Here is a 26778-nt window from a genome sequence, read left to right on the forward strand (position 1 = left end):
AAAAATGTTTTCTGTTGAGCTTAAATAATAGAAAAAAATCAACATTCTATAACTATAATATACATATACATTATTCTAAAATAAATTAAAATCTGTTTTAGAATTAATCGCAAATAATCAAACCTTTTCTTCTTCATAAGACTTTTTAAGCTTTTAATATTGTGATTTAGATGTAAATAATCAGTGTTAGATCTTTTAAATTCATGTATATTTTATTACTGGTGTCAGTCACTTACACAGTCACAATATTCTGTGCTTATGCATGATTAACATCATGATACAGGGTTTGTACGGTCATGAAAAATCTGGAAAAGCCATGGATCTTGAAAATAGCAATTTCCAGTAGGGGTGGGCGATATGGCTCTAAAATAATATCACGATATTTCAGGGTATTTTTGCGACAACGATATACTTGGCGATATAGGAAAACAGAAAAATAATTAATTAATTTCAGAAATATAGTAGAGTATTACAGCATAATCATAATGTGGCAAAATAAATAATACAGCATAAAATAATATAATGCAGCAAAAAAATATTGCAGAATACTTAGTGCATGCATATAAACTGTAAACTAAAACAATTATACAATCAATACACTTAAAGCTTCACAGTGAATAATAGACTACTTTTAAGACAGAACATCCCTATTATCACCATATGTATTTTTAATATCATGATATTTCTGTCACGATATATTGTATATGATACAATATTGCCCACCCCTGATTTCCAGGCCTGGATACGTTTTGGAAAGTCATGGAAATTTGGTCTACAAATCTTTGTGTTTTTGTTTATCGATGGAGAAAATCTATTTTGAGCTAACAAATACTTCAGCTCAGAGTTAGTTCAGTAATTTAAAGATTTAAATTTAAAGATTCTCAATGGGGTTAAGGTCTGGACTCTGTGGTGAACTCTCTCAATCCATGTGTGAAAATGATGATCTCATGCTCCCTGAATCCTGAACTCTTTCACCATTCCAGCACCATGAATCCTGACGTTATCATCGTGGAATATGCCCGCATCATCAGGGAAGAAAAATCCATTGATGGAATAACCTGGTCTATATTCAGTATATTCAGGTAGTCAGCTGACCTCATTCTTTCAGCACATACTGTTGCTGAACCAAGACCTGCAGACCAACTGCAGCATCAACCCCACATCATTTACGTACTTAAATCCAGGTGGAGACTTTTTTTTTCCTTTTGGCCAGGCAGTGTACACTATGTACACCAGTTCTTTTTATGCAAAATGTGACAAAGACAAAAATGGCATTAGTTCATAGCTATAGTAATTATCAGGATAATATACCACCAGACTAAGCTCTACACTTGCAGAGCCGTTTAGCTTAGATCATTGGGTCCCAAACAGGGGGGGGGGGGGGGGGTGGTCGGGGGACTGAGACCTTTTCCTTCTTCTCAAAGATCTTGGTGTGGTAGTTTTTGATTCGAGTGTGATTATTGTGTTCACACCTTCCCAATCAAATCACACCCTGGGTAAAAGTGAAACGGTTTAAAAAGAGCAGCTGTGAAAACACCCAAACTTATTACCCAGTGGCTGATTTAAGTGATCTGAGTTTGGGAGATAAAAGAGAGTTACCTCTACATTATCCTGAAATAAAAACACTGAAAAAAAAACTCAATGAAATGCAATGAAGTATCTTTCTCTTTTTATTACAAACTTTATCATAAGGCATTATATGACCTTTAAGTATGAATGCTTTAATTGTGCGAATTTATTCACATTTTACTTCAGTTATTAAAGGATTGTAATGCTAGAATGCTACATAACATAAATGACACCTTCATAGAAAGTGCATTTTTTCAGAACTGAAAACACTATAAAGACTAAAACACTAAATATAATATTGATTATAGTATAATGCTGTGCTGCTGTACGAACAACACTGTTCATGTAAAGAAACTAAAGGCTGATGCTGTGATAAATCAGCATTAGAAAAGGTTAAATACATATAAAAACTGTATATTTCTATGACTGACTGCTATGCAGCTCATGCTCTGAGTGATGCAGCATTATTGACCATCATGTCCTGAGTGCCCAGTGTAAAGGAAATAGTGTTGCTGGTGGACAAAAACCTTGTATCTCCATTTTTGCTGTTCCACACAATGACGAGGTGAATCTGGGAATTGTCCTTTAAACTGAGTCAAGATTTTAAAATGAGTCAGCCAATTGAAATGCTGCAATGAAATGTTTTTTTTTCTTCAAAGTTGGATATGCAAGGTTTTTGGATTACAGTGAGCAAACTGTAGATCTCTAAACCCTGATTTGTCCTTTTTGTCCAATAAACACGTTTCTGACCTTCTGAATGTTCAGAAACAGTTCCGGGCCATTTTTCAGATTTCGACTATAGCTGGCAGTTTGCTTCAAATACAGTGGCTTGCAAAAGTATTTATACCCCTTAAACCTCACAAGCACAAACTTAAATGTATTTTATTGAGATTTTAATTGACAAACCAACACAAAGTATTGCATGTGTGAAGTGGAATGAAAATGATACATGGTTTTCAATACAAATAAAAAAAATCTGAAAAGTGTGATGTGCAAAGGTATTCATTCCCCCTATATCAATACTTAGTAGAACGATATATTTTACTACCATGTTTCCACACAAAGCACTTTTTTGTATTTAGGCCAAAAAGTTTAACTTTGCTCTTATCTGACCACAGAACCTTCTTCCACATGTTTGTTGTACAAACAGCACTTCTTGTGTTTTTCTTTCAGAAGTGGCTTTCTTCTTGCCACTCTTCCATAAAGGCCAGATTTGTGGAGTTCACGACTTATAGTTGTTCTGTCTTGCCTGACAGATTCTTCCACCTGAGCTGTGGATTTCTGCAGCTCCTCCAGAGTGACCATGGGCCTCTTGGCTGCTTCTCTAACCAGTGCTCTCCTTGCTCGATCTGTCAGTTTGGATGGATGGCCATGTCTTGGTAGGTTTGTTGTGACCGTTATAGAATTCTTTCTCTATTTGTGGATGATGGATTAAGCTTAAAGCTTGGGATATGTTTTTATAACCTAACCCTGCTTTAAACTTCTCCACAACTTTATCTCTGACCTCTCTGGTGAGTTCCTTGGTCTTCATGATGCTGTTTGTTCACGAGTGTTCTCTAACAAACCACTGAGGTCGATACAGAACAGCTGTATTTAAACTGAGACTAAGGGTGTACTCACACTAGGCCCGGTTTGGTTGAATCGTGCCGGAGCACGGTTCGGCCCCCTCCCCACTCCCCCGCAGGCCTGCACTCACACTGCGCTAAACGATCCGTGCCCGAGCACGCTTTCGTCATCAACAGGTGACTTTTGTTTTGAAGAACAGTATGCGCGCGCAAAACAATGGAGTTCAGGATTGTACTGTTGTTTTTGTTTATCTGGAGTCGTTTTGGGCGTGCAAATACGCAACTGAACCAGAGATTCATTGATTGTGCAACACAGCGATTTACTGCTAATCGTGCTGCACGTGTAAGAAGGTTTTTACACAAGCAGCAGACGTCCAGGGAGAAATTTGCAGCTTTACTCGCGGACTACAATTCACGTTCATCTGTAAGGTAAGAGACGTACTTGCTATATACATAAATAGTGACCAAAGGAGCGAAACATAAAACTCAAGTAATAATAAAATGTGTTTGTTGTTTAGGACTTGTAGATAGTAGTCCTAATTTATTATGGGTAACACTAACCATTATGGTGCTCTTTAGAACCCTTTTCAAAAATATTATACGCAGAATTGTGTATAAAACGTCCTCCGTTTACAGTAGCGTCGCATCACTGACGTCATCTTGATCCGTGCCCAAGTGAACCGTGCTCGGGCCCACCTCTCCAAGCGGGCACGGTTCAGCGGTTCGGAGCGATCACACTAGCCAAACGAACCGTGCTTTGGGAGGTAACCGTGCCCGGGCACGGTTCGGATTGCCTAGTGTGAGTACACCCTAAATTACACACAGCTGGATTATCTCTATTAATTTATTCAGTGACTTTTGAAGGCAGAATGGATTTTATTTAGGGGGTCAGAGTAAAGGGGGCTGAATACTTTTGCACGTCACACTTTTTTTTTTAGATTTTTATTTGATAAAAAAAAATAGAAAACAATGTATCAATTGCATTTCACTTCACAATAATGTGCTACTTTGTGTTGTCCATCACTTAAAATCTCTATAAACATTTTATTAAAAAGTTTGAGGTTGTAAGGTGACAAAATGTAAAAAAGTTAAAGGGGTATGAATACTTTTGCAAGCCACTGTTTAAAAAAAAAACAACTCAGCCAATTAAGCCAGTCATAGTTGGAACCTATATTGGCTCATGATTGACTCATTTTGGCCTAAAATATAATTTTCATTTGAAATATACTGTCAGCTTCAGCCTAAACCTGGACTAAACAGCTTTTCTATAGGAAAACTACTTTAGCACTGCAGTTTAGTCCAAGACTAGGCTTAATCTGTGTTAATGAAACAGAACCACAAGCTAATCCATCTTCAGTATCACTGCTTGAGTCCCACTGATCCATAAACCCATCAGTAGAGCTCTTTTCTGGAAGGTGATGTATAAACACTGCAGGTACTCGGGTTTGTTTCGGCGCAGATGCAGGCGCTTCAGTAAAAGATGAGTGTTTGTGTTTCCCTTGATGAGAACTGGCCGTCCTTAAATGACCCCTCGAAACAGGAAGGAGAAGGAGGCCCCCAAAGCCAGACCTAGAGACAGGAAGAAGGCCATGACCGCTCCGGCTGTCTCTGCCTCATTCATCGCCACTTTCCTTAACAGACAGAAGAAAAAAAGAAATTAGAAGTCACATTTTGTTTTATTTTAGTCCTCCATCCAAAGCCTTTTTAAAAACGCTTTTTAAAAAGTAAAGAATCTGCTTGTGGCTCTCTGACAAAAGAATTTCAGTTCTACATGACATTTCTGCATTTTCCAACAACTTCCCTCTTTCATTTTAGGCCTGATTCATGATTCATGTTGAGTATAGAGAGTATAGAGAAAGTAAGAAAGCACTCCAAGGGTTCTGCTAATATGTGTAGGATTACATTTTATGTTATATAATGTATACTAGTGCATCAGAAAAAAATAGAATATCAGTAAAACGTTACTGAATGTTAGTAATTCATTTTAATAAGTTTAACTCATATATTATATAGATGTATTACACACCGTGTGATCTATTTTAAGCGTTTATTATTTTTACTGTTGATTTACTGATGATTATGCCTTTCAGCCAATGAAAACCCAAAAATCAGTGTCTCAGAAAATTAGAATATTACATAAGACCAATTGGTACTGTTGTCAGTGTGGGCAGTGTGCCAAGTCCTGCTGGAAAATGAAATCCACATCTCCTTAAAAGATGTCAGCAGAGGGAAGAATAAAGGGCTGTAAAATTCTGCAGTAAAAAAAACACAGCACTGACTTTGATATAACTTGATAGAACACAGTGGATCAACACCAGCAGATGACATGTCTCTCCAAACCATCACTGATTGTAGGAACTTTACACTAGACATCAAGCAGCTTGGACTGTGTGTCTCTCCACTCTTCCTCCAGACTCTGCTCCCTTAATTTACAAATAAAATGCAAAATTTACTGATGGCAAAAGATGGTTTGGAGAGACATGTCATCTGCTGGTGTTGATCCACTGTGTTATATCAAGTCCAAAGTCAGTGCAGAGTTTCCCTACAAAATCTTACAGCACTGCTGACAACTTTTATGGAGATGTGGATTTCATTTTCCAGCAGGAGTTGGCACACTCAGTTATGTTTACTAACGGTTTGGAGAGTCATGTCATCTGCTGGTGTTGGTACCTTTTTGGTTAAAAAAAGTTTCTTAACATTCCTATAATATTCTCTAATAATGTTGTATAATATTCTGTAGTAATAAAGTTACAGATGACTGGACTTGAGCTTACTTGGGGCCGAAGCACATGCAGAGACTGGCCAGATATCCGTTAGAGAATCCGAAGCCGATCATGAAGATGATGAACCAGGCGTCATGTTCAAAGAACACGGGCATGTTGTAGCGTGGCTGAACATTACACAGCATGAAGAGAGGAACAAACACCACGCGGGCCAGGAGCAGCACCGGCAACAGCTTACTGTCCTTCCCCGGCTGAGAGAAGATCACAGGAAGAGGGGCAGTGAATAGCACATTTTACAAGAACAAGAAATGCTTTTTTTTCTTTTTTTTTAAAGCATAGTTCTGATCTGACCTGAGCTTCTGAATTTGAGAGCCTGCTTTATTTTATGGTCTTGCTGGACCTTCGAATCAAGCGTATTAGATAAACGATTAATTGGCTTGTGAGCACGCCCTTTGCAACCGGTTTCAAAGGTATATCAGTGTGAGCTGCAATCTCAATGGGTGAAAGGTCCAGTCAGTCAGCTCCAGTGGAGAGGAGTGGGAGGTATTTATGAGCAGAAGGGTTGGTCCATATTTCACATCTCAGTACATCTCATAAAAGCAGAAGCCCTGGCATAGTCAGGGCTAGAATTATAGTCATAATCGAATTATAGACTACATGTAAAAAGGCATTGGTACCATTGCTCATCATTTTTTCTTCTGAAATGTAATAAAAAGTTATTAATAAGAGGTATTCCTGCCTTTAACTGAGTAACTGTCTCTACTGCCCTGGAAAGGCTTTCTACGAAATGTTGGAGCATGGCTGTGAGGATCTGATTGCATTTGTCACGTTCTTTTGTCAATTTTTTTGCATCTCTCTGGTCTGTCCCTGTTTATTTTACCTTCCTATGCACGTGTCCTGTGTTAATCCTTTGGCTCCGCCCCCTTGTTACCCGTTTCTTGTTTTACTCTGCCCTTCTGTGTGTTTAAATAGTCCTCCATGTTCCTGTGTTATTTGTCAGTGGTTGTACATCTAACGTCAGTCAGGTTTCATGTTTTTTGTGTTTCAATTTGTTTCAGTTTTTAAAATTCAATAAATCCTTTTTTTTCAAAGGAAAATCTCCATCCAAGATGCTGTGTAGTCCGAAACTAGGCTTAATCATTGTCTGGAAAACAGTTTTTTTTTCATGACATTAATGATTTTTTTCTGACATCATTTGTCTAAAACAGCTTATAATCTCATTTGGTATGTCTACCTGTTCTGTAGAGTACTTCAGCTTTTGTGACAAATTTTCCCTTGTTATGAATCTTCCCTTAAACGGATTTGTGGAAGCAATGCTGCACAGTGGAACAGTGCACCATCACTTTCTAAATCAGAAAGAAAAGTGTGTTAATTACTTTGTTACTTACCCACATACACACAGCGGTCAAGCTCCTGCCGGCCCAGTCACACAGATTAAAGAGCAGGAAACAGGATACGGGAATGAAATACATCTCTGAGATAATTGATGGAGAACAGAGAATTCACTCATCAATATGTTATCACATTTAAGATAACTGTAAGAAATACCACAGACATTCACTGACTGTTACCATTAAATACATTTAAAACATAAAACAACCCATAGCCACTCATACACACACTCTTATTGCAGCTTACCCCAGGCTCCTCCATTAGCAATGGTGGATTTAACATCTGCAGTGACCGCAGGAAACGTGCCGATAGTGATGGTGAAGCAGAAACACACAGATAAGGCCATCACCCATATCTACACACACACACACACACACACACACACACACACAGAGAAGGACATAAAGAAGAGCTGAGTTAGACAAGTGTACACTTACTTTACTTTAAAACACAAGGTTGAAGTTTGAACCTTCACAGAAAGGAATTACATCCTTAAAAATATTTTTTTCCTGTAATTTGTATTTTATTTTCTCCCCAATTTTCAAGTCATTAGAACTCCCCCTATCACTAGTAATGCCCCAACCCCAGGAGGCTGAAGACTAACACATGTGAAGTCAGACTCCGCCTCTTTTCAAACTGCTGCTGATGCAGAATTACCCAGTAGCATCACAGCGCACTCAGGGAAAAGTGCAGCGACTCGGTTCTGATAAATCAGCTCACAGATGCCTTGTGTTGATCGATATCACCCTTTGGAGTGATGTGGGTAGAGAGCTCCATCTACCCACCCAGAGAGAGAGCAAGGCCAATCATGCTCTCTCAGGGCTCTGGCAGCTGATGGCAAGCTACATGACCAGGATTCAAATCAGCTATCTCCCGATCATAGTTTAAAAACAACATTTTAAAATAACAAATGCTTATTGCTCAATTTTTAAAGCGCTATTATTTCACCAATTTTGAAAAAAAAAATCATGTACTTTCAATTGTGGGTAACTGAGGGCTAGAAAATTGCCTTAAACATCAGCTGCATTTCTTGCCTGTATATGAAGGGTCCTTCACTTTTTTGTGAACCAGCTGAAACATTCAGCCCACCTTGAAACACACCTTTGAAACATAGCTATGGTTGTGGTTGCTTTTCTCTATTACAGAGCCTCTAAAAGTGAACTAATGGATGGAATCTCATTCTGAAACTAATAACTATAGGGTTATGGTTAGGAATAGACATGATTAATCTTATACAGTACATCCAAACCTAAGCATAGTACCTTTTTGAAGATGTCTACCATGGACGGATTCTTCTTAGCCTCCTCAGCAGAGCTTGTTCCTGGCTTGTTCTCCTCTGAAGTGAGTTTGAAACATCACAAATCAGACTTAAATCAGTGGACAGTAGTAGAGATAAATAATGAAGCAGTTTCTCAATCTGGAATTAAACCTTACACAGCATTTTACATGGAGATTTTTCAATGAAAGCCAATCCTTGTCTTTTAACCTAACCCTGCTAACAAATGAATTCAGGTTGTGAATAAATTGCCCCAATTGCTGATGCAGATGTGCAAATACATAAAAGAAATAGTGTGTCCAGTCTTGAAGTACTGCCAATAGAATAGACCCATTGGCAATTGGCATCCTTGCCTGGATAAACTCTTTTAAATACCGTTAAAAACCTAATATTTAGAAGAAACAATGAATTATAAGCAGGGGTCCCAATACATTTGTCTATATAGTGTATACGGCTCTGGAAAAAACATAAGAGACCACTTTCTGAATCAGTTTCTCTGATTTTGCTAAAATAAACATTTTGAGTAAAAATAAACATTGTTTTTTATTCTATAAACTACAGACAACATTTCTCCCAAATTCCATATAAAAATATTGTCATTTAGAGCATTTATTCGCAGAAAATGAGAAATGGCTGAACTAACAAAAAAGATGCAGAGCTTTCAACTTCAAAAAATGTAAATAAAACAAGTTCATATTCATAAAGCTTTAAGAGTTCAGAAATCAACATTTGGTGGAATAACTTTAATCACAGTTCTCACACTGCTTTTGGATAACTTTATGTCACTCCTGGTGCAAAAATTCAAGCAGTTCAGCTTGGCTTGATGGCTTGTGATCCTCCATCTTCCTCTTGATTATATTCCAGAGGTTTTCAATTTGGTAAAATCATAGAAACTCATCATTTTAATTGGTCTCTTATTTTTTCCAGGGCTGTATGTTGGACAGTTTAAGCAAACAAAAGAAAAGTGTCTTACCTTTTTTCAGCAAGTCCATTTTGTTCTCTTCATCTTGTGCAGGACTGCTCTGGATTTTGTCAACGTAGTACTGGTAAAATTCCTACCAGAAGGAAGATAGTGGTTCTTTACTGATCAAATGAGTGCTGGAGCAATTAATTTGATGGAAGCTACTGGTTTTATACTCACCAGTTTGGGAAGAGCGATGTAAGCAACAATGGCAAGACCTATTACAGCACAGGCTGTGATGAAATAGCCAAAAGCACTGTCTGTTAAAGCAGAGCCACCTGAGGAAGAAAGAGATCATGAACATCACTGAACATTAAGTGGAAACATATGGAAGACTTGGGAACATCTACAATCTCATAACATTCATACATATTGGGGACGCACCACATATTTGGCAACTGAAATGATTTAGCTGATTATGGCAAAAAAGTTATTTTGGTGTGCGGAAAAATAAGTGAAAAGACTAAACAAAGACATTTTTGATGAAACAATCCATTCAGAACCAGCTAAAATAATTTAAAAAAATTAGTTTAAAATGTTCAGTGCTCAGTAAATATAGGTAAAGTTGTACATCTGTCATAGTTTTTTTTTTTTACTATAAATGATTCACACTGCAGAAGAAGAGGAATTAAGAAAACAACTGCTGCACTGGGAACTTCCACACGTGTATAAATTGTTATAAATTGATATTCTGTGATTGAGATTAAACACTGGGCCTCGAGTGGTCCAGCGGTCTAAGCTCTACCACTATGATCAGGAGATTGCTGAATTACGGATTGCTGAATTGTTTGAATCCCGGTCATGCAGCTTGCCGGACCTCTGAGAGAGCACAATTGATTTTGCTCTCTTTGGATGGGTAGATGGTGCTCTATCCCTTCATCACTCCAAAGGGTGATGTCGCTCAACACGAGGCATCATTTACGACATAAATGATCGGAATTTGAGCCTCAGATGTTTGATATATAATAAATATAATATGCCAGATGGATGGCATATTATATTTCCTAAGTTTTGTTGACATTTAACTTTCCTCAATCCAAAGTATCACATGTGTACTGGGCATTATCACCCACGGTTGACAGCACAGTAGGTGATAATGATGATTCCTTAAAAATCACACCCACATTCAATGCAGGAGTCTCTAAATGCCTGTCCTGCAGGTCAGTGCAGCATTCTGTAGGTTCCATAGTACATGCCAAACGTCATGGGATAGAATTCTAGCTCCAATAGGCAATAGGCTGCCCACGGTTCAACAACCCTCTGGGCTGGAGAGCTACTAGTCTGTAGCACTCCATCCCATTACACTCCCTTTTTCAAAACAGAATTTATTTTGTGGCACGCCACATTATGGCTTGGAAAATGTCTGACCTGCTGCCAAACTTAATTGCCGACCCCTGATTTAGATATGATCTTACTTGCAATGGCGCAGATCATAGAAAAAGCAGCAAAGGTGCCAGCCAGTCCCTGCCCACTCATGATCGGTGTTGTGTAGGAAGCCGGCAATGTTCCAGCCATGCCAAAGAGACTTCCCTGCAGCACAGCTCCAAACGCTAGAAGAGATGAGCAGATATACAAGTAAAAACACTGTCAGTCACATAATGTATAATTTTTTTATATATTTTTAATATCTGATTAAATAACTTTCGACAATCGATTGAAGCCATACTCACTGTTAATGATGACAATTTTTAACATTGTGGTCACAAAAAAGGGCAGTGGCTCCATGGAAACTTTTACCAGAATAGCAGTGACCAAAAACACCAGCAGGATGGCGACCAAACTACCCATGATCCTTAGCTTCTGAGAGATTCTGTTAGGAGAATAAGGGCAAGGGTTAGGGTATTAACTAGGGTGTACTTCCATAGAAAATCATTGACAATCAAAGGTAAGTTCAGTGAGATATCACACTCAATGGCAAATGTCGTCTACAAGACCATAACACCCCATTGGACCGTAGAGCTGTTTGGTTAAATGGAGCTCCATCAATCCAGTATCTGCTGCACCCTATTGCTAGTTGCTATCTTACACCCCCTCACATCTGCTCCATTAAAATAGTGTCAGAGTTTAGGAATATATGCCGAAGGGAAGGGAGGTGTGTTCAAGTAAATACATGGCGTGTTTCTGTCTTGGCTGTAAAAAACACAGGTGCACCACTGACTGATTAAAACCATGACAACTGCCCAATCCTATCTTAGCTATGCAGGAGCACTGTAAAAACCACGCTTTTACCTCAACAATAAACAGGAAAGAATAAATTTTAACAAAATAAAGAATAAAATAACATTGCTGTTCACTTGAGCTGCTGGCGCTTCACAGAATAAAAACGCAGATCATAATAACTTGTCATTTAACTCCATTTATCCCATTTATCCACCAATCCAACCATTCTTCAATCCTGCATATTAATGACCTTAGAGCTTTAGATAAGTGAAAGCTACTTGGACTTACCTCTGTATCAGGAAGGAGTTGAGATATGAGAAGACTAATAGAGGGATCATAGCACACAGTGTCATCACATTGTTGAACTTGGCCTGCAGGACACTCCTGTTGTCTTCAGTAGCCTCAGCTGTTGTGTTGTCTCCCAGACGGCTGGTAAAATACTGCAGGCGTGTGCAGAGAAGATAAAAGATCATCAAAAAAAGATATGACAAGAAGGACACTGTATTTGGAGCATCTCTTATACAGTAAAAGGAAAAGTTCTAAAAAAAAAAAAAAAAAAGGTCAGCTCAGTACCATTGTTGCAGTCATGAAGAAATTCCATGGCAGTAATGTCCCCAGTCCAAGCATGAAGAAAATCAGCCACACGGCTTTATATCTGGTGAGATTACACAAGATCTCAACATCACAAAATCATAAAATAGAACTTCAATAGATCCAAGCTAGACAGTCAGTGATACCAGAAGCTGCCCTGATGAAGATGTTTCAGATGATAATGTATTTAACTTACTTATCGCTGGGTTCCTGCGTGGCCATTTTGGTGGATCAAAGGCTGTGGTGTCCTTTGCTTGTCGATGCTTTCATAAGCCTTAAGGATAGAAGAAGAAGAAGAAGAAGAAGAAGAAGAAGAAGAAGAAGAAGAAGAAGAAGAAGGAGAAGAAGGAGGAGGAGGAGAAGAAGAAGAAGAAGAAGAAGAAGAAGAAGAAGGAGGAGAAGAAGAAGAAGAAGAAGAAGAAGAAGAAGAAGAAGAAGAAGAAGAAGAAGAAGAAGAAGAAGAAGGAGAAGAAGGAGGAGAAGAAGAAGAAGAAGAAGAAGAAGAAGAAGAAGAAGAAGAAGAAGAAGAAGAAGAAGAAGAAGAAGAAGAAGAAGAAGAAGAAGGAGAAGAAGAACAGGGAGTTACCATCAGTGCACACAATGGTCAACCCATGTTTACACTGTTATACACTTGTTATATTAGCACATTAAACCAGCCAGTGACTTTTTTTGTTTACTGTAGTTTCTGTTTACTCCTAAAATGTCCTGAACTTCTAAAATACCCTGCCTTTTATTGCACACACACACACATATATATATATACATAGATTCCACATAGCCTGCTTACAAGCTAGCATTATGGGATGTAAACAGTGTTTTTTAATAAGCTTCTTGTGCTCTTTTTAAGTTATTAATGCCTTGTTTTAAATGTCAGGACTCTCCAGATTCTAGCAAGGAGGTGTGGGGCTACTTTGAGCTGGATAATGGTGAAAAAAGCGATTTATCGGGGCAAATTATGCCCTGTCTCACCCAGTCTGAAGGGTGTTTTGGACAAACTGTTAAAATTTCTGAATCTCGGAACGTTGTGGGAGAACGGAGGTGTGCTATTCATCAAAGGTAAGTACTTTTTTATCATGTTTTACTACAACTAAATTCCATTTTACACTGGAGTTTGACTCTAAAAATCACATTAGCACCTTAATGCTGTAGGAGAACCATTTAGTCTCACAAACTGTCCCCTGATAAAAAAATCTACTCAATTTGCTAAAAATAACCAGGTAATCTAATATTAAATTGTAAGAATTAGTTAAATGCTAATTAGCTAATGCTCAGGTAACTTTTCTGTTTTAAGTTGTCTAGACAATTCCTAAAATGTTGTATCTCTTCTATGTAAAATTTTTACTTTTGTCCATTATTATCTGATTTAGCCAAAAAATGGTACCTGCTAATAAAGAATTACAGGGAAACATTAAAAAGCCTGCAGTTTTTAGTATTTTACCCAGAGTAGGGTGGGGGTCGGTGGCCACAGTGAGGCTGGCCATCCACACAGGGGCTTCCAGATAAAAAGTTTGAGAATTGCTGCTCTAGGCAATGTAAAATTAGCAGCTTACACAGCTAATAAATCATATTTATTCACTTATAATCTCATATTGTAAATCTGGCAGCTGTTATTTTTTATTTTGTTAAAATTTCATTTCACGACCAAGAAAAGCCACAATTTGTGGGCTTATATGTTTATACATATGTTTTATGTATTACACATTAGTATCATGTGCTATCATGAAAAATTAAGATGTTTTAAGACATTTTCAAAATACACAATACTTATTGCAATATTTTGGTATACAAGCAAAATACATCAATAAGCAGAAGATTCTACAGAATAGATTTGTATATTATAAAAGGTGCGGAGCTTCATCCAATTAAACAAAAGTGATTATACTCTTCGTAATATATCTTTGTAAAATAATGTGTGCAGTGTCCTTTAATTTAATAGAAAATATGCTGTAAATCACAATATCACAATTTATCACAATATGATAAAATATTGTTATATTGCCTACCCATAGTTTTATATATTATGTGTCTATTATACATTTCTAAATTATGTCAATCCAGTTGTATTACTATTTCTATGCTAATTAATGGAACATTTTTTGACAAATTACCACTTTTTTAAACAATTTTTTCCATGTAAAAAAATACAATAAAAAAGAAAAAAATAGTTTTTCTTCACTCTGGAAGACACTTTACTGTAGAACATAAAATATGTTTCTCTCAAAAGGTAGAAATGGTTGATTTATGGTTGATATTTTTTGGAAGGGCTGAATAAATGAAATGATAAATACGTTAATTTGGCTAAGAAAGTAATAATTGTTCATTGTTAAGTCAATTTTAAATTATTAATTAACACAACAGAACAGCTCATTCTGTAAAGTAAGACTTAGTTAAATAAGTAAATTAAGAAGTGGTACTGTTTTCAGATCACTTTTTCAGATAATTTATATAGTGTGTAAACTGAACGTATACAATTCTATATAAATTATTCTATAAAATGAGCTACAGTTTCTGAAACAGCTTTAGAAATAAGACATAAAACACAGTTCCAGTGCATCAGATATGAAGTAATACTCACTATAAACAGACTGCACACACTGATCCTATAAGTCCATGGGCTTCTCTAGGTCAGAATCTCATTTCTCTCCTTGTTGGAAAACTACCCCCAATATATAGAGTTCCTCACGCATCTCAGTCCACAGTGTCAGTTCTCAGAATCAGCAGCAGACTCCTCCCTCCCAGCTGTGTGATTAAAGCTGATAATGAGAGAAGTGCTTTATCTCAGTGCCTGCACCTTCTGCACCCCCAACCAAACAAACCCACCAAAACCCTTAAAACTACAGCCAGGACTGAGACTCGGCGGGAAACATATGTATTTTGAGGTTGTTGCAAGAATATTATGGGATTTCATTTAATTGATTTCATTTAAAATTGTTTTACTTGAGAGAAACTGTTATATTGGATTGTTAAATGAGAATACCTATCAAAATGATCCATCAATAGAATAATACAACTGCAGTATAACTACATGAACTGACTTTATAAACAAGTAAAAACATCAATAAATGAGTTTATAAATAATAATATACATAATAAATTATAAATTGGGTTTTATCATCACTGGTCCAAAAATGTTCACTTTTATTTTTCATTTTTTGACATAATGTGAATCTATCAGTTGTTCTTCACATTGCTTAAGACTCCATGATGAACAAACCAATAGAAATGCTTCAAAACTACTTGTAATCAAATAGTTTTATATTGATTTCCATTAAAAATTTAGGAAAGTATTTTACTTAAGTTATCATTTGAAGATATTAAACTTTTGTTTGATTATAATAATACAGTGCATACTGCATGTAGTTATATATAAAGATTTAGATTATTTATATTTTTTGTGCAAAAACTTAATGTAACTATGTGAACTACTTTAAAGTCAAAATTTATTTTTCGTTTCTTTTTTCGTTTTTATCTCTGATGGTTCCCTTAAAACCAAAAACCCCAACAGTGACCTGCAGTGTGATTTAAAGAGCTTAAATATGAATAGGACTCCCATGGGCCATCAGGGGTGAAATTACTCTTTGTGTCTACATGCTAAAGATCAGTGATGCTCTCTATGATTGCCCTGCTTTCACTAATCTGATTTAAAGAGGGAAGAGTAAAGGCATTCAGAGACATTCATTCAACTGGAGCTTTAAAAAACATCAAAGCCATCCTATTTTATCTTTTATCTGTATTTTTTTTGCTTTTGCAGGTTAAGGATAATCTACTCTACAAGCTCAAAATGCAATGTTTCACAAAGGAACTAAGCAAATTAGGGAATTTTCACAGTTTTTGAGGGTTCTTGATTTTGATTTTATAGCCAAACAAATTATGCATTTCTGGAATACTGAAGATGTTCATTTTGTTTTTGTGGAAAAATCATAAAAATATTTGTTTTCCCTTGTAATAAAATAAAGTAAAGCTTGTGTAAATAAACTGTCCTATTTAAATGTATGTTCCAATGTTCCAATCACCGCTATATATATATACAGCTCTGAAAAAAAAGAGACCACTTCTCTGATTTAGCTGTTTATAGATATATGTTTGAGTAAAATTATTGTTTTATTCTATGAACTACGGACAACATTTCTCCCAAATTCCAAATAAAAATATTGCCATTTTGAGCATTTATTTTCAGAAAATGAGAAATGGCTGAAATAACAAAAAAGATGCAGAGCTTTCAGATCTCAAATAATGCAAAGAAAACAAGTTTATATTCAAGTTCAGAAATCAATATTTGGTGGAATAACCCTGCTTTTTAATCACAGTTTTCATGCATCTTGGCATGTTCTCCTCCACCAGTCTTACACACTGCTTTTGGATAACTTTATGCCACTCCTGGTGCAAAAATGCAAGCAGTTCAGCTTGGTTTGATGGCTTGTGATCATCCATCTTCCTCTTGATTATGTTCCAGAGGGTTGCACTTTGGTAAATTCAAAGAAACTTAGAATTTTAAAGTGTTTTTTTTTTCCAGAGCTGTATATATAAAACCATAAAAACTCAATAAAACATCAAATAGTCAAATGATTTTTCTCCATGTTGAAGATACTGGTGCATTTAATTCTTTTAACGTAAAGTCAACAGATATTTTAGTTCCTACGTGTTTTTTTTTATTCTACACTTTCATGAAAACCTTTTTTGGAGCAAAATCTTTATATTATCAGGTGATAGACCATGAATATCACAAAGGAACGTCAGCACCTTGATTATTTCCATTGTTCCACCACAAAAAAGAGGAAACAGCAATTATTATAAGCACTTTCATGTTCTTTAAACATGTGAGTGGAGCAGGGTGTGTACTGTGCTGAGTTATGAATCTTTGCTGACAAAAAGGTTTACATTAACATCTTACCCTTATTAAATACGGGACACTGCAGACTGGATGTTTCTAATTGGTGCTGTATTTTACAGTCCTGCAGTTACAGAGATGTTTAAAAACTCCAGCAGCACTGCTGTGTCTGATTCTTTCAAACCTGAACAACACACACTAACACACTGAGACACCACCTCCCAAATAATATCAGGAATACAGTTTGTAATTGTAGAACAGCATAGTGTCCATAGTATCCAGTGAGTGTAGAAACAAGGATGTAGTCAAAATTTTCTGACTGGACCGTGTGTGTGTATAAGTTATGATATTGTTTAAAAAAGAAAAAAGAAAACAGCTAAAATATATATAAAAATTTTAATATTATAGGGCTCGAGTGGTCCAGCAGGCTAAGCGCTGCCAATATGATCAGGAGATTGTCAGTTCAAATCCTGTTCATGCAGCTTGCCATCAGCTGCCGGAGCCCTGAGAGAGCACAATTGTCATTGCTCTCTCTCTGGGTGGGTAGATGGCTCTCTCTCACAACATCACTCCTAGGGTGATGTCGATCAGCACAATGCGTCTGTGAGCTGATGTATCAGAACCGAGTCGCTGCGCTGTCCTCCAAGCGCACTGTGATGCTATTGGTAATGCTGCATCAGCAGCAGTTTGAAAAGATGTGATAGCTGGCTTCACATGTATCTGAGGTAGTACATGTATCATGTGCTAGTCTTCACCCTCCTGTGTGTTGGGGCATCACTAGTTATAGGGGGAGTCCTAGTGAGTGGGTTGGGTAATTAGCCTTGTAAATTGATTGGAAAATGGCATAAAAAAAAAGAAATAAAATAAAAGAAATTAAAAATAAATTTAAAAAATGGAATATTATCAGAAGGAAAATCAAGTCTGCACATCAGATTAAGCAAAGAGGACTACGAACATCTGGAAATCCCACACAGAAACAGTGTGTTATCTAAGGACAGGGAAATCCATGAAGCTACATCCTGCAAAAGCCATTGTTACAAGCACAAAAGAATTGAAGGTTTGCTCTCGCCTGTTATCCCTTTCAAAAACGGAGAAGACAGAGGAGGAAGTCTGCCCAGACACCCCCGCTCACCCCTGTTTACTCTGTCTCCTGTCTATTGTTTAGGCATTATGGGTCTTGATTTAGCTTGATTTACTCAACTGATTTACTCAGTAGTGAGGTATTGCTGCGAATAGCAAGGCCTCCCAGTGAGAAGACTAGCCCAGGGCGTAGTATTGCTCCTACTAATGGGCCGCAATCTGCCGGCAGGTTTAAGCATCTAGTGCACACTTACATAAGTCTGAATGATCGTATTCATATCTCTTATTTAAAAAGCGTTGCATGACCATGGCCATCATGCTGTATCTCAGTTTTAGGGTGTTAGCAATCTTCTTATAGCCTAGGGCATCTTTGTGAAGAAATACAATTTTATTCTCACATCCTCAGAGAGTTCTTTGCAATGAGGTGCTATGTTGAATATATAGCGGCCGATATAATAGAATTGTATATAAAACACCAATTAGACCTGCCGCAATCTGTTGACACGTACATAACTTAGAAATGACTCAGTAAAACTCATACAGTTACTTATTATTAAGCCTTGGATACAGGTTGGAATTAGTCAAGTCCATCTTGTAAGAGGTGATCTTGTCATGTAAAAGTAAAGGAATTAACACAATACAGGCCATTGAGGGGAGGGGAGCTGAGTAATCATTGCATGTTCATCAGATTATGTCTTCTTGAGAGGTGATTTAATGGGCTTCAGGTGTTGATGTGAATGGTAGCAATAGTAGTGCCTGGTCGTAGTCAGACTTGACAAGTTTCCTGGAAGTTGCGGGAGTCTACCACATATCAATAACGGCTCCCTGATGCCCGCAAGCCTGATAAAATCTCCCTGAATCTAGAATGAGTGGCCCACTGACTTTTTTCTACAATCGCAAGTGTGAAAGAGAGCGAGAGAAAGAAAAAACCTCTCCCCTCATGTGCATATTCATTAAGTGTATGCAAAACAGAGGCTTCTGATTGACCTGTTTTTTTGTAAAGAGTCTGTGAGTCAGCCAATCAGTTTTTAGTGTGGGCGGGCAGTGTTTTCCTTCCTGGATGGGTTGCATTCAGGAGCATCATGGCTTCCATCAAAACGTATTTCCCCTTTCACTACTCTAAAGTATATCCATGTCTGGTAAAAGTTAAAAACAATGAAAGTATTGGCTGCTGTACAGTTTGTAATAGTGATTTTAGCATTGCAGATTTATCTACTTACCTAAAATATATTAAAAGTACATTAATATAATGCTTTTATCAAATGTTTAAAAGGAAACTTTGATCATACTTTTTAAAAAAGTACAATATAGTGTATTTTAAATAAATAGACTACTATGAAGTATACTTTTAGTTTATTGTAATTCAATATGCTTCTAAAATACTTATTTCCAAATATATTTTTGTACATTTGTACATTTAGCAAAGTGGGCTAAAACATCTGATATAGTTGTTCACTTAAACTACATTGTATTATGTAACTTTTTAGAAAATAAATTAAATTACTAAATTTAGAATATTTTAAGTGAGTTTATAACGCGCTAAAAATTGTAGTACAGTAAATTAAAATATATTTTTATACTCAATGAAGTATACGAGAAGTGTGCTACTTAAAAAAGACAGGAACAAGAAGCATATTTGTACTCTGATGTAAATATATTTAACATCAATTCTTAGTACATTTCTAATATACCTGGTGTATAATAGTAATACAGTTGTAATTAATTGTACTCATTAAACATATTATAATTTTACTGTAAGCATATTTAAAATACGGGGTTACATACATGAAGTAGTATGTTTACATGTTACCTAAGTATATTTAAATCATAGTCAGAACCATGGGTCAGCATGACTACAAAATATGGTTTTATATATAGATACACTACCTGGCCAAAACAAAAAGTCACCACCTGGATTTAAGTAAGTAAATGATGTGGGGTTGATGCTGCAGTTGGTCAGGTCTAGGTTCAGCAACAGTATGTGCTGAAAGAATGAGGTCAGTTGACTACCTGAATATACTGATTATTGACCAGGTTACTCCATCAGTGGATTTTTTCTTCCCTGATGCCACGGGCATATTCCAAGATGATAATGTCAGGATTCATGGGGCTGGAATTGTGAAAGAGTGATTCAGGGAGCATGAGATCATTATTTTCACACATGGATTGAGAGAGTTCACCACAGAGTCCAGACCTTAACCTCATTGAGAGTCTTTGGGATGTGCTGGATGGAGAAGAGCTGCTTTGTGCAGTGGTCAGACTCTACCATTATCAATGCTGCTGCAAGATCTTGGTGAGAAATTAATGCAACACTGGATTGAAATAAATCTTGTAACATTGCAGAAGCTTATTAAATCAATGCCACAGTGAATAAGAGCTTCAATCAAAGCCTAAGATGCTCCAGCCAAATATTAGAGTATGTGACCTTTTTTGTGGCGATTTTTTTTTTTTTGGCCAGGCAGTGTATAACTCCACAGCTTGCTCTCTGACAGTCACTGACGGTGTTTAGCAGGATTTGTCACTCAGCTTTAACACTTTAACGCTTTAACACTTTAAGCTAAATATATTTAGGGGGTTTGAGTTAGGCTTAGGAAATCTGCATTCCTTAGATAAGAATGGCAACACAACCCTAACTGCACTCTGACCAGAACTGTCTTTTGTTTTTCTGTTTTTGCCAGTAAATTCCTCAGTGTTCTTTTACATTTGTCAGCATTCCAGCTTATCCCTTTAAACAAACAACCAAAACACAGATAGTGCATAGCAAAGCACTTTCCAGTGAACAACCATTGAGTCACTTAGTCACTTTCAGTTACCATCTGTTGATGGTTCATATCCTGGGGAAATGTGTATTAATACATTACAATTAAGTGATAATTTTATATTTCACAGGTTAGAAAAAATAATCTAACATTCCAATTTTTCAATTTGTTGACTCTAGATTTTAGAATAATGAAGAATTATAAAAAAAAAGATCAAAACCTTAATAATCTCTAATATCTTAATATCAGGATATAGTTGAATAAAGAGAGTTCAGTACATGTGACAATCCCATGAAAATATATATATATTATATATTTTATATTCCCATACCTTAACATACACTAACAAGAACACTACAGAAAATCACTAGTTAAAGCTAGCAATGCTGTAAAAGACCACAGTGATATTATAATAATAAGGTGTTGTTGATACTAGACAGCAGCTCATCACCTCATTACATTACATTACATTACATTTGGCAGACGCTTTTGTCCAAAGCGACTTAAAATAATGCTAAAGGATGCTTAAGGGCCTAAAGGAGGTCAGAGGAAAATAGTAGGCTAGAGGAGAAAAGGAGATGAAGAAGAAATTGAGGTTAGAAGTAGTTAGTTTGTTAGAGATGTTACGAGAGTAAGTGCTATATAATTATGGGCATACAGGTTTCTTTGTGAACCGGATCTCACTACCACAACTTGGTTCACAATAAAGTGAAAGATGGTGAAGCAAGCAGGGATGTCTCTAGTCTGAAAGCTGAGTAAACAACTGGAACTCAACACACACAAGCTAAACACAATTTTGAGAGAGGTCTGGTAGAGATGTGAGTGAAGGCAATGCAAATATTATTTCACGGCAAGTATTATTAGTGGTTTAATTGTATTGGTAGGAGTTTCTGTTGTTGAACTGAATGGGTCTTGGGTAGATGGATGTATTTACACTGCTAAAACAAGTGGCTTAATGCATGTGGTCTGAGTGATCATATTCGTACCCCTGTATGACCTTGGCCATCGTGCTGTATCTTAGTTTTAGTGTGTAAGCAATCTTCCTTTAGCCTAGGCCATCTTTGTGGAGAGCAACAATTATATTTTTTACATCCACAGAGAGTTCTTTGCCATGAAGTGCCATGTTGAATGTCCAGCGGCTGGTACAAGAGAATTGTACACAAAGCACCAAATTTAACAGTCTTGTTCCCCATTCACACCTGGAACTTTGTAACTCTAACAACCCACATGTCACATGACACCAACAAAAGACAACACAATTGGACACAGTTTGGACATGTTCACTGGGCGGTGTACTCACTTGTGTTGTCAGCTATTTAGACATTAATGAATATGTGTTGAGTTATTTTCAGAAGACAGTGAATCTATACTACAGTACAACCTGTACACTGACAACTTACTGAGTTATAGCAAAATTTCATTTCTATACTGTTGTCTCATAAATAAATATAATAAAATGTGTTGTTGTTTGTTGGACACTGTATAAAGTGACCAGGTGTTGAAAGGGTAAAACACCATGGTCTTACAGAGTGCGTGACTGCCTTTGCTCCATGGCTCAGGCAAAACATGCACAAACTTGCAGACAAGCTTTGGATCTTCAGATAGGAACATGAGAGAAACGTGACAGCACAGGTACAGCAAGAAGATCACTCCATACAAATAATAGTGAAATGAATAGAATGGGTATGACACTAATCCAGCCATTTGTTAACTTTTTTATGTTCTTTAAAGCACAAGAGTATTGCCCACGCCTCCTAACAATGACTAATATTATACAGCTCTGGAAACAAATAAGAGACCACTTAAAAAAGAGTTTCTTTGATTTTACCAAATTAAAAACCTCTGAAATATAATCAAGAGGAAGATGGATGATCACAAGCCATCAAACCAAACTGAACTGTGGGAATTTTTGCAACAGGAGTGTCAAGCATAAAGTTATCCAAAAGCAGTGTGTAAGACTGGTGGAGGAGAACATGATGCCAAGATGCATGAAAACTGTGAATAAAAATCAGGGTTATTCCAACAAATATTGATTTCTAAACTCTTAAAACTTTATAGATATGAACTTAAAATGAGTTTTCTTTGCATTATTTGATTTCTGAAAGCTCTGCATCTTTTTTGTTATTCCAGACATTTCTCATTTTCTGCAAATAAATGCTCTTAATGACAATATTTATATTTGGAATCTGGGAGAAATGTTGTTCGTAGTTTATAGAATAAAACAACATTGTTTATTTTACTCAAACATATACCTATAAATATTAAAATCAGATCTCTTAATGTTTTCCAGAGCTGTATACGTCTCAACATTTTTTGAACAGTGCTACATTTATCTGCCTAACAACAACTGGCAACCTGCTACTTCCACTTCACTTCAACTCAAATGACCCTTTCCTCGCTGCACAAACCCCAAACTCCAAAACCCCTTCCTAGAGTCGACACCAGCCTTACCTTAACCATCCAGTTCTCCACCTGCCACGACTTCTTCTGACTGATCCTGACAGCTCTGTTCCTGAGCTGTCATTTCGTGTCACTGCTGTCATATGTTTCAGCCACAACACCGCATGTGTTTTTCAGCCGCTGCATGCTGCATAAGTCTGCTGATATCTGAGACTGCAGTTGGAGAAGTCCTCCAGCTGGCTCTGCAGTTTCAGTGTTGAGTAAGGCTGGTGAAAGACTCTGTTCTGCTGCTTTAATCACATGCAGCTGTCACGTTTCCCTGTTTTCTTTGAAGAGCCAAAGTTTATCTGCAGGTTCTGCTTGTGTCACAGAGCAAATACTCTGGATCACTTGGAACGTCATGGTTTGATCGTCATGGTACTGTTTCAAATATTTAAACACAGCAGGACTGTTCTTCTGAATCAGTATTTGTATTTTATCAAGCATTTATCAAGTAATTGTACTTCCAACTGCAGCACAAGAACTACAGACCTTTCCTTACAGGTTTATAAACAGGGAAAAGTGACTTTAAACTATATTATATTAACCCCTTAACAGGTCAGGAATATACTTTAAAAAGTAACTTTAAACTATATTATATTAACCTTATAACAGGTCAGAATTTCTGTCAATTTTCTGCCTGATATTACACTACTAAATCTTGAAGATTTCTATTCAAGCATTACATAAAAATCTTTCATGTTTGATAAGGAACATTACTTTAAAGCATAATTGTAATTGTAAAAAAAAAAAATAAAGTAAATCTGCTAACGTCAAAATAAAATAAATAAAATCAAAGAATTAGCTCTTTCTTGAACCTCATTTTAAAATTAATATTTTCCTGAATACAAATCAAACCATTCATGTCTTCCAAACCTTTAGTTTTGTTATGTTTGTCTAGTTTTTACGTCTATTTTCAAACATGCAGAATTTGGGTTGACTCCTGTTACTAATCTGATTTTTTTAACCCTTGTGTGGTGTTCGGGTCTGTGGGCCCCGTTTTCATTTTGCATCAAATGATACTAAAAAAAAATTTTTGTAACTTGACATTGGCTCATTTTTTGTGAAAAACATATATCAAAACACATTTTCGATAAACACACACTGTACACCCTCCCCCCTACACATTTATATTACATACAGTGTGTTTGGCCAAGGGCTAATAAACATTGCTTCATTTGTAAATTTGAAACTAAACAAATTTTCTACTCATATCTTGAGTTTAATTCATTTTCTTTTACATTTTATTAAAAAACTAATAAAAAAAAGAGTAGCACTTTTTGAAAGAAATGTAACATAAGAAAGGTAAAGGGTAAATATTAACCATGTAAGCTGTTTATATTGCTTGCAATTTAGGTGAAGCAAGCATGTGTAAAGCATTTTAATGTAAAATTGCTTAATTTTGCTGAATTAAATACAAGTAACAAAGTAAACGAGTAACAAAAAATATGAACACCACACAAGGGTTAAGTGAAGCCAAGAGAAAACAGTCAGCTTCTCGAAGTGTCCTGTAAGAGATTTCAAAGCCCTCAAATTTTCAGGATGTAAATATGTTGTTTTACTGCAGAAAAAAAAACGTGTTTTGTGTCACCTACACCTGAGGCCTGAATACAGGACAAGCCATGTTAATGGGTTAATGTATAATAATTTATGCCCACAGGCTATAAGAAGAAACCAAAGCATTTCCTCAGTTTCTGATGTATTAAAGAAATAGCAGATAACAGGAATAGTGCAGGTCAAGTTGAGGTCAAGTTGAGATTTTTACAAAGAATAATATATGAATATACTCCAAAACAAGAACTGAAAGACCATTTTCTATCTATGAACCTAAGCTCTAAGAGCAGTGGAAACAAAATGGGAAGATTTAGCCTAAAACATTACATAAATGAACATCATTTTTAACTTTATACCTTTTGTAAATTATTTTATTTTATATACTTACAATTTTATTTAAGTATTCACAGATTGTTAACAGATATTTCGACCAAAATGTCTGCATGCCACTGCAGTTTTGATAGGATTACACTATGCGATGAGAAGCATTTATTTATTGTGAAATTGATTAGTTTTATTGGTAGCGATGGAAATGATTAACTGGTCTGATAAAGATAATACTCTTTAGTGTTTTAGTGTGCTTATCAGAGCCACTGTTCTATGGATGAATGTGCTGAAAATCTACTGAGGTATGTCTTTAGTTTGCTAACAATTTACCAATATTGTGTTGTTGTTTTTCCTTAAAACTTCATGTTTTTCCTCTGCTTTTCCTTAGAATTTCACTTCATTATTCCAAGAAACCCAAATAAGCTCACATGTAACTGCCTTACATAACACCAGTGGTTGTTCACTCTGTTTGTTTAACGGTTCATCTTGATGAATAACACACAAGAGATCAGAATTATTATAGTATTAAAGTATAACTTGTTACAATAAACATACGTATAAACGTACCTATAAACATTACAAGGTAAAAACATATGATATATAATATATAAAAGGGCTAAAACATACCTGCTGTTGAAACGTGTGCATGAGTATTCAAACTTTGTTCAGAGAGGTGGATCAACAGCACTGAGGTTCAAAGACCATTGGGGGACTTATCAATTCTTGCTATAGTATCGCAGCGAGGGAGTGGTGGAAAAAGACTATATATATCGCTACCTCAGCTCTCTGAGAGCCTACAGATTTAATGACTAGATAAAATGAAATATTGTCTTATCATTAAGCTGTGAATGTATTATATATTTGTAATTTTTAAGAAAATTTTGCCAATGTCAAAAATTACCCAATCTAGAAGAAACTAATTATTAGATTTTATTTTAATTTTGATGTCTAGTTAAGCTTAATAAACGTGGCAAATTTAGTAGTTGAAAGCCTTCTCTAGAGAGTAGAGACAGTTACTCCAACAAAACAGGATAAACTATTTTTAATACACCTAATTTGGAAAAAATATGAATGATCAGGTGTCCCAATACTTGTCCAAATAGTGTACACTGTTTATGTACCATTGTATTTAAAATATATAGTATTTTGCCTCCTTCAAAAAAAAAGTACTTTAACTTTTTTAAATATTAGAACTTGTAACTAGTAAACACGGCAGAGTTAAACTACTATAGGCGCAATGTCATTTTTGTGACATCATTAAAGCAGTGAATTCAAAGCCGGATGGGGTTGTGTGTTTGCAGTGTATCTGTGTATGAGGACTGTGTGGACCTTATTTGTGTCTTTTATTTATTTATTTATTTTCTACATTGTACATTAATATTACATTGAAAAATAATTAAGAGACACATATGGAATTTTTGTGTAAAGAGTAAAAAAGTGTTTGTCCTCCACATTTATCCCCTGATCTAAACCTGATGAACTGAGATTGTGATTTGAGGTGATTTAATTGGGATGAGCTGAAGCTTTACAGCGAGAAGGAAAAACAGCAGCTAT

General features: G+C 36.1%; 1 protein-coding gene across 3 annotated transcripts; it reads right to left on the reverse strand.

The window, feature by feature from the left end:
- Positions 1-1657: 1657 nt before the first annotated feature.
- On the reverse strand, positions 1658-25924 carry slc29a1b (solute carrier family 29 member 1b). Of its 3 annotated transcripts, none has more exons than XM_022669951.2 (13): positions 25852-25924; positions 12434-12511; positions 12220-12301; positions 11935-12086; positions 11157-11296; positions 10902-11036; positions 9667-9764; positions 9499-9580; positions 8512-8585; positions 7496-7604; positions 7246-7331; positions 5909-6108; positions 1658-4765 (listed from the first exon to the last, which is right to left on the reverse strand). In XM_022669951.2, the coding sequence occupies exons 2-13, from the start codon at positions 12457-12459 to the stop codon at positions 4654-4656; spliced, it is 1296 nt and encodes a 431-aa protein (XP_022525672.1). In that variant the 5' UTR covers positions 12460-12511; positions 25852-25924; the 3' UTR covers positions 1658-4653. The 3 variants fall into 3 exon arrangements, with proteins under 3 accessions (XP_022525672.1, XP_022525671.1, XP_022525670.1); XM_022669950.2 differs by lacking the exon at positions 25852-25924 and adding an exon at positions 23356-23671; XM_022669949.2 differs by lacking the exon at positions 25852-25924 and adding an exon at positions 14813-14990.
- Positions 25925-26778: the final 854 nt, after the last annotated feature.

The sequence above is a fragment of the Astyanax mexicanus genome, chromosome 16 (genome assembly GCF_023375975.1).
Source record: "Astyanax mexicanus isolate ESR-SI-001 chromosome 16, AstMex3_surface, whole genome shotgun sequence".
NCBI classification, from domain to species: domain Eukaryota; kingdom Metazoa; phylum Chordata; class Actinopteri; order Characiformes; family Acestrorhamphidae; genus Astyanax; species Astyanax mexicanus.

Excerpts from the sequence above, each read along its gene's own strand:
- slc29a1b (XM_022669951.2), bottom strand. The coding sequence starts at position 12,459 with ATGGCCACGCAGGAACCCAGCGATAA. Across the intron at positions 11,297-11,934 it reads AACTCCTTCCTGATACAGAG|AATCTCTCAGAAGCTAAGGA; the intron begins GTAAGTCCAAGT and ends TTCTCCTAACAG. Across the intron at positions 4,766-5,908 it reads TGCATGTGCTTCGGCCCCAA|GAAAGTGGCGATGAATGAGG; the intron begins GTAAGCTCAAGT and ends CTGTCTGTTAAG.